The sequence below is a fragment of the Sciurus carolinensis genome, chromosome 4, assembly GCF_902686445.1.
Source record: "Sciurus carolinensis chromosome 4, mSciCar1.2, whole genome shotgun sequence".
NCBI classification, from domain to species: Eukaryota; Metazoa; Chordata; class Mammalia; order Rodentia; family Sciuridae; genus Sciurus; species Sciurus carolinensis.
This window is the reverse complement of record NC_062216.1, coordinates 137660694-137673631: the sequence shown is the minus strand read 5'-3', so window position 1 is coordinate 137673631 and position 12938 is coordinate 137660694. Positions and strand designations below refer to the sequence as shown.

General features: G+C 31.7%; 1 protein-coding gene across 9 annotated transcripts in view; it reads left to right on the top strand.

The window, feature by feature from the left end:
• Ppp1r12a (protein phosphatase 1 regulatory subunit 12A) overlaps positions 1 to 12938 on the top strand; it is a 138400-nt gene that overhangs the window by 113078 nt on the left and 12384 nt on the right. For all 9 annotated transcript variants that reach the window (XM_047548812.1, XM_047548816.1, XM_047548813.1 and 6 more), the window contains 5 exons: positions 95 to 263; positions 3133 to 3254; positions 6823 to 6888; positions 10535 to 10551; positions 11571 to 11706. In XM_047548812.1, coding sequence (XP_047404768.1) covers positions 95 to 263; positions 3133 to 3254; positions 6823 to 6888; positions 10535 to 10551; positions 11571 to 11706 — 510 coding nt within the window. The remainder of the gene's footprint in view (positions 1 to 94; positions 264 to 3132; positions 3255 to 6822; positions 6889 to 10534; positions 10552 to 11570; positions 11707 to 12938) is intronic.

Sequence of the window (12938 nt, the reverse complement as noted above, 5' to 3'; positions counted from 1 at the left end):
GAACATTACTTTTCCTTTGAAATGAATCTTTAAGTATTCTGTATGTCTATTGTATTTAATATGTCAAGTGGATTTTAATTTTAATGTTTCACAGACTTTTCCACGTTATAGACCAGTATCAACTTCAAGTTCAACCCCTGCATCCTCTTCACTTTCTACAGTGACCAGTTCACTCTATGCTTCAAGTCAACTGAACAGGCCAAATAGCCTTGTAGGTATAACTTCTGCTTACTCCAGAGGATTAACTAAAGAAAATGAAAGAGGTAAGAAGACCAAATTTCAAAAATACTTTGTTTCCCTGAAATAATCCCTTGAACTGATTTTTCCTAATTGATAATGGAACTAAAAAGGAACAACATCCTAAACTGTTAGTTAACAGCCTAAATGGAAAGAATGTGAAGTTAAGAATGAGAAAAGTAGAAAATAAATATTGAAAATGATATGGTCTGTAGTTAATACAAATCTTTATAATCTAATACTTTTCAAAAATCTTGTTGTCTGCCTACAAAGTAAAGTCAGTACAGAAAACCTGGTGGGTTACTATTTCTAAGAGCAGTTTTTTGGTTTAGCACTTTTCACATGCTTTAAGCTATTATTTACCTACTTATGTAGATCATACTTTTTAAATGTTTTTTGTGAAATTTTTTTGTGTGCGTGAAATTGTTTTAAGCTAAAATCACTTAACATGCTTAATGTCCTTGTGAAACTGGAGAGTTTGAAATGAAACTTCATTCATTTATTCTCTTGGTGGGTGGAGTCTGTAAGTTGGAGACCTATGCAGCCAAGAAAACCCATTTCAGTGTCACAGCTAATTACGGCGAGGGATGCCTCCCACCATCAGCTCCAGGGATCATAGCCAGCCAAACCTGATTCTTTTCCACTACCATTGAGTGGTGTGTTGTAGCTCTCAGTATTGCAGCTTGCCACCGACTTCTTTCTAGGTTCTTTTCTTACAAATTCAAAGAATGGAATTCATAGGATAATGGAAAGCCAGATTAAAAGGAGTAGAAATTTTCAGGTGTGAAGAACAAAAACAGAACTCTTGCAGGGGCAAGAGGATAATGCATAGGGGTTGCCCCCTGAGTGTGCTAGTCTAGAGGTTTATTTAGCGCTTGATCAATGCTTTTGATCCAGATTTATGCTGATCAACACTTGAGCCTAAACTTCCATTCAGGTCTGCCCCACTTCCGGTTTTGTTTGTTTGTTTGTTTGTTTGCTGCTCATAGGGAAGTGGGATATTGAGGTTGGTGGATTGTGGATGCTTGGGGGCTTAGGGCAGTAGTGCTGTACAGAGCAGATGTGTGCCCTAGGCTGTTACACCCCACTGTAGGGACCTAGATCAGTGAACCTGGCTCACCTCTGCTCTAGTTTGCCACACCTCAGGCCCTCACAGTGTGTGGCAGACTATGCACATGGCTCACACTCCAGGCTACGCAGGCCACAACTCCAGGAAGGCTTCACTCACTAAAACAAAAATTTCATATGCATTCTCAAAAAATGGATTTCTTTCTCAGCTGTATATTTTGGTCCATTAATGCTCATTATTACCATTTTCTATTTGATGTAGACTCCCTATTAAAATTCTAATTATTACTACTTTATATTAGAGATGAATATTAAATAAAATTATTCCTAATTATAGGTATTTTATATTTTAAAAACTAAATCTCATAGTGTTATGGTAATATCAGTAATTATGTAGGATGAACATCGAATTATTGAAATGCTTCAGTTCTTTAAACTACTATGTGTGAGGCCCATATAGTATTAGTAAACATTTTGAGCTAACGTTTAAATTTAGGGACACTTCACATAGAATTTTAGATTTTTTTGGCTTTTCTTAAAAAGTTGAAAAATTTGGCAACACATATTAGCAATTGATGGAGCTAAACAGTAACATTCCTCCATCCTCCCAGCCCATTTTACCTAAATTCCAAATATCTGGATGTACACTATAAGCATTGGAGTTTCAGATCTTTGTTCTAAACTAATACTAAAATAGTTCTAAGAACTCCTCTAATACTGTTTTTTTTGTTTTTGTTTTTGTTTTTTTTTGGTGGGGAGTGGTACAAGGGATTGAACTCGGAGCACTCAACCACTGAGACACATCCCCAGCCCTATTTTGTATTTTTTTTTAGAGACAGGGTCTCACTGAGTTGCTAGTGCAAAAGCTGAGGCTGACTTTGAACTTTCAGTCCTCCTACCTCAGCTTCCGAAGCCTCTGTGCCCAGCTCTAATACTGATTTTGAGTTGTCTTTTGCTGTGATCCTCTACTAATCACACAGTAGTCTTTTAAAAATCATTTTCTTTTCCTCTGTGTCTACTTTTTTAAGCATATTCAGATACCCTAATATTCATGCAATATGTAAGCCTAAGGCCATTTTAACTGTTGAAGGGAGGAATTAGAAATCTTAAGGCTAATATTTTGTTGATTTAATAAAAGTAAATATATTTTACAGAAGAAAAGGGTTTGCTCTTAGATATTATCTAACAGAAACAAAATGAATACTGTGTTACTGCTAAATGAGGACTGGCAGTAGTAGAAGCAGAACTGATAAATTTGTATGATTCCTGTTACCTGTCTCATCATTAAAATAGGTTTGGGGTTTTGTTTTGTTTTGCTTTTTTTCTCAGAATATTATTTAAGCATAATAATATCTCTCTACCGCAGAATAACAACTTGAGGGTCCCATTATTTTCTATCTAGTAAATATTATTGTCTTTTGAGCAGATTTTTTATTTAATTAGGAAAATGGAGATGCTTAGTTCTCATCCTGATACATAAGAATGTTATTTTGGGGCTGGGGTTGTGGTTCAGTAGCAGAACACTTGCCTGACACATGAGGTTTGGTCCGCCGTACCACATAAAAATAAATAAATAAAATAAAGGTATTTGTGTCCATCTACAACTAAAAAATATTTTTTTAAAAAAAGAATATATCTTAACAGGAGATAGAAATGGATGTTTTTATGAAGTATATGAGGAGTACCAAGAGGGGAAAAAATTAATTCTGACTGATGAACTATAGGAGGCTTCACAAAGGAGGCTGACCTAGAATTGTTTTGACATATACCTTTTAAAATACTATCAATTTACATTTTTATCATTTGTTTTATTTTAATCCTTAACAGAGGGAGAAAAAAAAGAAGAAGAGAAAGAAGGTGAAGATAAATCGCAGCCTAAATCCATCAGAGAACGACGGCGACCAAGAGAGAAAAGAAGATCTACAGGAGTGTCTTTTTGGACACAAGATGTGAGAACCTTTTAAAACTACTTGATAAGTATACTTAATGTTTTCAAAAGTACATACAAACAGTTTCCTATAGGTTTCAAATTATATATTCTTAAACTCATCACTGCATTTTCTCAGTTGAGTTTGTTAACTAAGAAAAGTTCTTAATAAAAATAGTTAGCAACCACTCATACTTCTAGTATCATTTAAAAGCAGTTCTGAGGGGCGAGTTGTAGCTCAAGTGGCAGAGCACTTGCCTAGCACTTGTGATGCACTGGGTTCGATCCTTAGCACCACATAAATAAAACAAAGATATTATATCCATCTACAACCAAAAAAAATAAATTTTTTTTAAAAAAACCAGTTCTGTCCCCACTTTGGAATAAAAATAATAATTGCTGCTCAGAGTACATATACTGATTACCATACAAACTGCTTTTTTTTATTTTAGAGATTCTTGAAAAGATGTTTTACATTTAATCTCATTTTCACAAATATTTTAAAATCTATATAACAGTGATTTCCATCTCATGAAATGCTGGGTTGAGGCTGTGCTTTCTTATCAAATTACTACAGTCATGTAAACATTAATTTTTTATCCAGATCCCCAGTGGCATGCCTGCCAATACTGTGCATATGCAAAATGAACTGCAGGGTAGCATTGTTAATGTGAAATTTATAGTGTTTTATTACAACATATACCTATGGAAGAACAAACAATTTTTTTTTCATTTGTTTAGAAAAGAAAGCTCTCATTGAAGTACATATATATATGTATATGCAAAAACATAATTCATTAATTTATAGCTTAAGGAACTAGCATTAAAAATAATAATGCATATACCCACATATTATTTTCTCTCAGTCTTTATCAATCCTTATTTTCAAAGTCAATAAGTATCCTGATTTCTAACATCAGAATTAGATATGTCTGCTCTTAAAGAACATTTGAATAGAACTATAAATTTTGTAATTCAGTATTGTGTTTATATCTGTGCTATTATGTGTAGCAGTACATTTACTTTCCTTACTTTAAAAGTTTTTTTTTTTTTACTCTTTTACCCATTCTAAAAAAGAAAAAGATAAGATTTTCTGTTCTCCCATTGAACTGACCCTTATATCACCACACGTTCCTCTTTATTTCTAATAGTGTTTTGTCTTAAAGTTTGCTTGTTTGGAAAGCTTTCTTCTGATTAGCTTTTGCATATATATCTTTCCTATACTTTTATGTTCAACTTATAAACAGTGTGTTTTCTGAACATTTTTATCTTTTAATTTTAGTTCATATTTATTAATATATTATTACATGTACAATAAATAACATCCAATTTAAAATACATGGAGCTAAGATATATTTTAAACTGCATGTTATTTGTCGTACATTTAATTGCACAAAACATGGGAAAGTATTAAATGAACTTGAAGAGATTTAATATTTTTGCATTGTCCATGATGTGAATAAAAGTATTCACATTTAGAGTTGATGAATCAAGAGTATATGACTATAATAAAGTAGTTTAAAAAGAAAAGGAAAATAAAATCATGTATAAAAAACAAGAAAGAAATGAAGAACAGATTGCAAAAATAGAAAAATCATTTTTCATCTTCCTTTTTTTAAAAAAAATATTTTGTAGATGAACATAAACCTTTATTTTATTGATTTATTTTTATATAGTGCTGAGGATTGAACCCAGTACCTCACACATGCAAGGCAAGTGGTCTACCACTGAGCTACAACCCCAGCCCTCTAACTTCCTTTGTATACAGAAATTTCATGATAGTAGAGTGACCCCACCCCAAGTTGAAATTGTTTTCTGCTAAATCCCCACTGTCCTCAGTTTTAGTTTCTGCTCACTCGTATATGCCAGAAGTGGTTTGTTGTTGTAGCTTTATAATTCAATGGTTTGATTAGGAACTAAATAGAGGCCATACATTATGATTGATTGTTTCTTTAAAGTCTCTTTTCATCAGTAATATTCTCCCTCCATTTCTTTTTTTTTTTTAAACAATTATTTTTGAAGGAGTTGGGTTATCACATTTCTGAAGTGTAATTTAACATAATCCTCTTTTTTTTAATATTTCTGTGAGTTGGTAGTTGGAGTTAAGGGATTGATCAGATTGATCAGATTTAGTATTCTTTGAACAAAGTATTTTATCCCTCCATCAGAAAGCACATGTCTGGTTGTTTCAATTGATTGCGCAGTAACATTTTCCATAAACAATAAAATAAAATCTTTGTAGTCTTAGCATCCTAACATTTAGTACATTTTATTACTTAAAATTATCTTCTTAATGATTCATATGTATGGGAGTTACAAAAGGCAAAGCTGTATTATTATTTAGTATTTATTTTTCCCCAATTTTATTGAAACCAATTCTTTCTGTACAAGTACTCTTTCTGGAATCATGCACTTGACCATCATTATAAGAATCCTTCCTCAGGTTCATGTTGGCCATGTTTTTAGTTTGAGCCAGTATTGATTGAGTTCTAATCAGCCATCAATGCTCAGGGCCCTTGTCCTTTTTATTGCCCCATGTTTGAATCTTAGCAGATTAAAAAAAAAAAAAAAAAAAAAAAAAAAAACAAGGACTGGGTAGATAGCTCAGCTGGTAGAGCGCTTGCCTCACAAGCACAAGGCCCTGGGTTCAATCCCCAGTACCAAAAAAAAAAAAAAAGAATAAAAAAAAAAAGAGATCTAAGAAAGAGTGATGTGTAGTCAGGCAACTCATATTATAATATTAGATTCCTTTTCTTAGTTACAACTTTTCAGGAATTCTGAGCCTCCCCACTTTTTTCTTTCCTGTTCTTGTGTTCTCCCATGAAACTGCAATGCATAAAGACAATCACTTCATGACATGAAATTTATAATAATACTAGTGGCAACACCATCATCATTTTATCTTGTTCACTTATTAACTAACTTCACATACTTTTTTTTTTTTTTTTATGGTACTGAGGGGCGCTTAATCACTGAGCCACATCCTCAGCCCTTTTTAATATTTTATTTAGAGACAAGGGCTGCTGGGGTTACAGATGTGTGCCACCGTGCCTGGCTCATATACCATTTTTGATAAGTACCAAAGTAGTAACTTATACAAAGATTCTGTGTAATCCTTGGAATACATCTGTAAAGTTTATATCCTCACTTTATATGAGATAATTGTGGCTCAAAAATTTTTTATTTGCGTTGTCACAGCTGAAAATAACTATATTAATATGAAATTGGGTTTATCTAATTTAAAGCCTGTAGTATTTCTGAACTCAATAAAATAAAATCTACCTTTTATTTACAGAAATCAGTGAATTTTTTTGACTGCTTCGTTTATAGTTGAGTGACTTATTAATACTCAATTGAAGCATAAATAATATAAAGGAATATTGTTTCCTTTCTTTCTCATATTAAACTTCCACTTCCTCACCTTCAATATAAGTGTGTTTCTTAAACCACATATTAGATAGATTTACTTCACCATATACACTAGCCTACTTAGCTTGTGCCCTGCCAACAAAATAGACTTTCTCTAAATAGGATAGAAAAACTTCCACTTAAAAATCAGTTTTTCTTTTGATTTCATAAATCTGTTTTAGAGTGATGAAAATGAACAAGAACAACAATCAGATACAGAAGAAGGATCCAATAAAAAGGAAACTCAGGTAAATAGTATTACTTTTTGTATTGAGCAATATTCATATTTAAAGGATTACTTTTGAATTGTGTTAAATTTATAGTAATTCATAGAAAACAGTTATTACACACTGTAACCTACCTTCCAGAGATACATTATCAGTGGTTGCCTGAGGGTCAGAGATAGAAGGACTGAATAGGGACAAATAGGATATCTTAAGAGGTGATGGAAGTGTTCTGGATCTCTATTGTAGGCGTAGTTTCATGGATGTATAACATCTACCAAAGTACATCAAATTGTACCTCTAAGTGGTCATAGTTTATTGTAATTTAACCTTCAGAGTTGAAAAGAAAAAGAGGAAAATACTTAAAAGATATTTCTCAGAAGTAGTAGAAATCTAGAGTTAGTAGACTCAGATTTTATTTCTATAGATGGCAAATTTATGATCTGGAGATAATGAACCTCTAACTTTCTTTCTCCAAAGAACTTTTATACTGATCATCAGAACTGATATTCCTAAGTCTTTAAAAACACTTTTATCCCCTCAGTAGTGACAAAGGATTTAGGCAATTTTGAATGACATAAGGTTGCATAGTTAACAAGCAGTGTAAGTTTCTTCCCCTTGCCTTTTATACCCTCCCCATATACTATTGTTTGGCTGTGCAGAAAGATCAGATACTTTATAAAGAGTTTTATTCACATAAGGACTGCCAACATGAGTTGGCACTATCTGGCCTGAAATAGCATTTCAGTCATGTTGATGTCATCTTCTTCATTTTGACTTTGGGTTCCTTAATAGAGCTAGTACAGTCCTTTTAGTCAGCAAGGAAGGAGCTAGAGAATGTGAAGTGATCAAAGGCTGGTTACCCATGATATGTGACTATAGACATCCTTATTAGAGCCAAGTGTTCCTATTTTAACTCAAAAGATGCTTTTATATTCTATTTAGGTAGCCAAATAGATTGAGGAGTGAATTAGTACTGAGAGTAAATTATTGCAGAGGTAAAGCTGTCATTTTTGTCACTTAAACCTTTTGCATATCAGTTGTTAAAATTCCCCCAGTTAACCTCTGTCCCTTCTTTATTATATTCTATTGTAACAAATTCTCCAATCATTTCCTTTCCCAGTGGTACTCTATGAATTCCCATGTCTCAAGGGGTTAAAAAGTGAACAGGTAAACAAGAGGAAGGAAATTAGTAAAACATCCCCAGCTGACACTTCTAACTGACTTATCACACAGACCCACCTTCCTCAAGCTGGGGTGGAAAGGAGAAGTTTCTGACTTCCAAAGGTGTAACTTTGAAGCATATGCTATGTTTAAATTTTACTGTAAAAATTATGCGTGAGATACATTAAGATTCTTAAAACATTAAGAAAAAATTTTCTTAGTTCCAAACAATTTAAAATAGTTTTTGTCTTAAATAGAAGAGTCTATAGATCTTACTTTGTGCTAGCTTTGTTTTAGTCACAAGTAACAGAAAACCCAACCCAAACTGGATTTCAATATATTATTATACTCTGGTAATGTTATATAGTTTTGTATGTCAGCTTCATCTTCAGGCTAATTTCTCTTATAGGTATGGAATTATAGTTGGCTTAGGTCAGACGTGTCTATCACTGAGGTATTAGGGCCATCTTGCTTCTAGTGTGGGCTGTATTTCATCTCACCTAAACCTTATGACTGCTATACCTTGAGGAAAAGGAAGGATGGAGTGAAGATGCTGACCCACAATGTCTTAGGCAATGTGTTACAACAGTGCTGCTCCTCCTGTCTTTTGAAAACTAATAGCATTAGCTCTAACTTCTCGGAAAAAGAATTTAGGAGCAAAATTCTTATGCCACTTCCTGAAATAGCCTTAGTACCTCAAAAAAATCTGTTTAATGACAAAACTTCTATACAGTTTATTTAATCCAATTTAAACACATTGATAAATGACTTTCTGGCTTGTATTTGTTTGATTAAATAAAAGTAAATTTTTAGATGCAGTAAAGTTACTGAAAAGTTCTGAATTACATGTAAAACTAAAGCAGTTTATATTCAGGATATAAATCAAAAGAAAATTAAGATAAAATTTTATTACAGATGATTTGAATTACTTCATCATATCATTGTTCATTATTTCCAAAAATTGGGTTTCTGTTGCTTTGGTTTAATCATGATTTGTTTTCTTTAAACTATCGGATGGTAAAATTTTTAGCACACAAAGAACATTCGTGATAAATCAAATTTAAAACAAGTATCACACCAATTTAAAAAAAGAAAAAAACAGTTTTGATTATTTAAGCATGTAGAGCTGGATTATAGTAGAAAGGACACCTTTATTGAAGTTAATTGACACATATTTGTTCAGTTTAAAAGTAAACAATTATAGCCTTTTCTAACAAAGTTTAATATTTAAGAATCAGTAAAAACTAAATAAATAAGCATATTGGGACAAAGTCTGATATCATCTTTATTATTGTATGCCTCTGTGTCTTTTTAAAACTGCATGTTACTTATATGACTTTATAACATGTATTCACCAGAATACATACATATATAAATGGGGGACAGAATACGATGAAATTTAAAATTTCACAAAAACAGAAATACAAATGGCCAAGAAGATTGAAAATGTATTCTAACTCATTAATAACCAAAGACATGACTGTACAAAATTGAAATTGGCAAAAAGTTAATGCTCATATTGGTATGATTAATATGACATGCATATTCATACATATATAAAGTCTTAGAACTCTAAAGTTCAGCTTTTTGGAGATCAGCTTTACAATACACATCAGAAGCATTAAGAAAATATTCACGCCTTTTAACTTAACACTTCTGCTTTGTGATACTTTTTCAAAGGCTATAAATCAAGTATGTAAGATAAAACTAGCAGCATTGCGTGTAAAGCAAAAAATTGAAAACACCCTAAATGTCTATTGTTAGGGAGTATATTAAATAAAATGCATGTGCATAAATCAGTATTTTGTGTATTCACATAAGTATTGTATGTAAGAAAAATGTTACCAGTGGTTGTCTAAGGGGTAGACAATGAGGAATTACAGAGGAACTCTGTATATTATGTACTTTTACGAACTTAGCAAACAAAAATTAGAAGAATATTTTTATTCTGGAAGAAAGATTTTATGATATAGGGAGCAAGGACATGCTAGGTGAAATAATAAGCAGGACACAAAAAAGACATACTGTATGATTTCACGTATGCATATATTTAGAGAAGTCAAACTCATAGAAAAAATAGAATTATGGTTCTCAGGGCTCAAAGTAAAAAATGAATAAAGTCGTTGTTTTGTTTACTTTGTCACATAGTAAACTTGACATTTCTTAAATGTAAATATGTCACTTTCTTCTGCTGAGTGAGTATAAATAATGGATTTTTTTTTAGTCTCTCCTTATGTTCTTCTAGTTAAAAAATAGCATGTGATAGTTATAGGGAGTCACAAAAGAAATTTACAAATGTAACCATATGGTATTGTGCATATAAAAAATATACAGTGATGCTGTATTCTATAATTTCATTCTAAAAATAACCACATTAAAACATATTTAGTAAATTTAATAGTGTGAAACATTGTTAATGTTACATTAAGTTTACTTGATTAGTCATCACTTAATAGTTTAATGAAATGAAAGCATAAAATTTAGTTTGCCTGTTTTTTCTTTTTAGACGGATTCCATTTCTAGGTATGCTTTGCTTTTTTTTACTTCTCATTTTTATCTTTGCTAGAAATATGTCGCTAATATTTATGTATTTTGTAAGTTTATAAAATGAGTTGGGTAATTAAAAAACTTATAGAAATTTAAATGAACCAGTCATTGTTAATAAGCTTTCTTTGTTAAAGATTTTACTTCTAGTTTATTGGTCATAGTAAGTCACTATGAAGGAAGACAGATTTTTCCCACATTTTTCAACAGTGATGCTTTTTCCAGAGTTTTCTGTTATTTCAACATTGACTATTTCATTATTAATATCAGGGACTGATGAAATACAAACTTATCCAAAAATTTATTTGGTTAGATATTTAGTATCTTTTCCCTTAGCTCTGCTTTAGTTAAAAGAAAATGAAGATTTTCTTTAAGTTTCATCTAGCTCAAAATTACTAGCCTTCAGTCTATTCTCAGTCCATTTCTCTTACCCATAATTGTTAACCAAAAATCTATAAGAACAAAAGTGTGTTTTACAGATTGAAGATTCCCTAAAATTAAAATACAGAGACAGAATTTATCAGAAGAGGTAACCTGAATTCAGAATTAGATAATAAAAGGACTCAAAGTTAAAAATAAAGATATATTTTTCCTGATGAGGGCAAACCCACTATCACTTTGGATATACTATATTTCATCAAATGTAAGATGCTATTAATTTTAAACACCAGTGTATACCACTGAAAAAAGGAAAGGTGCTGCCAATTAATCTATACTATAAATTATAAGCCACATTTTGATGTCAGAGGTGTTAAAATGTGGGAAAATGTATAATTTAAAACTTGAAATAGTTTATCAAATGTATCTCTTTGACTTTTGGATATAGAAACTTTGAATCTTCAAATAATGAAAATTAATAGTATTAAAAATCCCATTTATCAAAAATTGATAGATAAATTAGGAAGACTGTTTTGGAATATTGAATTAATATATGCTAGAATATAAGTGATTTGTGAAAGCCTATAATAAAGTTTTTGACTACAACCTATCTTTTTAAGATATGAAACCAGTTCCTCTTCAGCTAGTGATCGGTATGATTCCTTGCTGGGTCGCTCTGGATCGTATAGTTACTTAGAAGAAAGAAAGCCCTATAGTAGCAGGCTAGAAAAGGACGACTCAACTGACTTCAAAAAGGTACTTGAATTATTTAGTGATTTTTAACTAAAAATAAATTGTCTTTTGTGTTGAGATGTTTAGTTTGCAGTATTATTCTGAAAAACTTACAACTTGAAATAACATTACTCTCATTTTCTGTTTTTGGCAAGTAACTGTACATAGAACAGAAATAGATGTTTGTTTTTTAAAGGAAAGAGAAAAATACCCAGGATTTTATTTCATGTTTAAATGTCTCAAACCATTACTATGGTTGTGCTAGAAAGGGACATTCAGGAGGTGTGGTGTATGTATGGTATATGCTTACACAATTTGTTAGTAGAAAGCAGACAAGTAGAAAATATGGCTTTTTTAAAGACAATGTAGTTTTTCTTAGGTAACTGAAAACTTGTGACAGATCAGGTGCAACTAAGGATTAATTAAGAAATAAATTCTAGAACCTCAACAACCTAGGGTTTCAAGTAATATTATTATTCACATTATGAGCTTGGAGTAAAACTTAAGAAGTTTAGAGAAAAGGAGGTCTCTTGTGGTACATTTGTACATTTGCCTGTTATCGGGCAACTCTGAATTATGTACCTCATTTATAAGGTAAATTTATAAGTACAGCAAGGGAGGGAATCGTTTTACATTAGGAGTTTGAATCAGACATTTATTTAGTAAAGAACTGAATCCTCAAATTGTGTCAACTGGTTAGATCTATAAGTGAACAATGAAGTTGGAGATAATGTTCTGCTCTTGTGGGCATCTTCCATGTAGGAGAGACAAACATCTTTCAAATGAATAATAATTTAAAAATTGAAATTGTCACCCTGAACAACAGAAACAATTTTAGAAAAGTGTATAACAAAAGAAAGTGATGGGATTTATGAATGAATTTCCTAGGAAAATGAGGCTTTGGGTAAGAACAGAAGATTGGTTCGTTGTTAACAGACAAAAATGGGAGAGAAAAATGTTCCAATTAAGTAAACTGTAAGCACATAGACCTGGTGGTACAAGGATACATGATACATTGAAATGATTAAATGTTGATGTATAGGCTAAAACCGGGCTGTTCAATGTTTTATAGACCATTTTATAAAAATATCTATATGCTAAAAACATTGGAAAGCCATTCAAGTGTTCTTAATTTGTGTGTGTTTTGTGGGCGGGGGGTGTGACAAAACTTGTAGGCTTAAGAAAATTAGAGATTTTCATTTTGAAAAGTTAAGGTTTGCTTTTTATGTATACAACAGATTACAGGGAGAATGGAA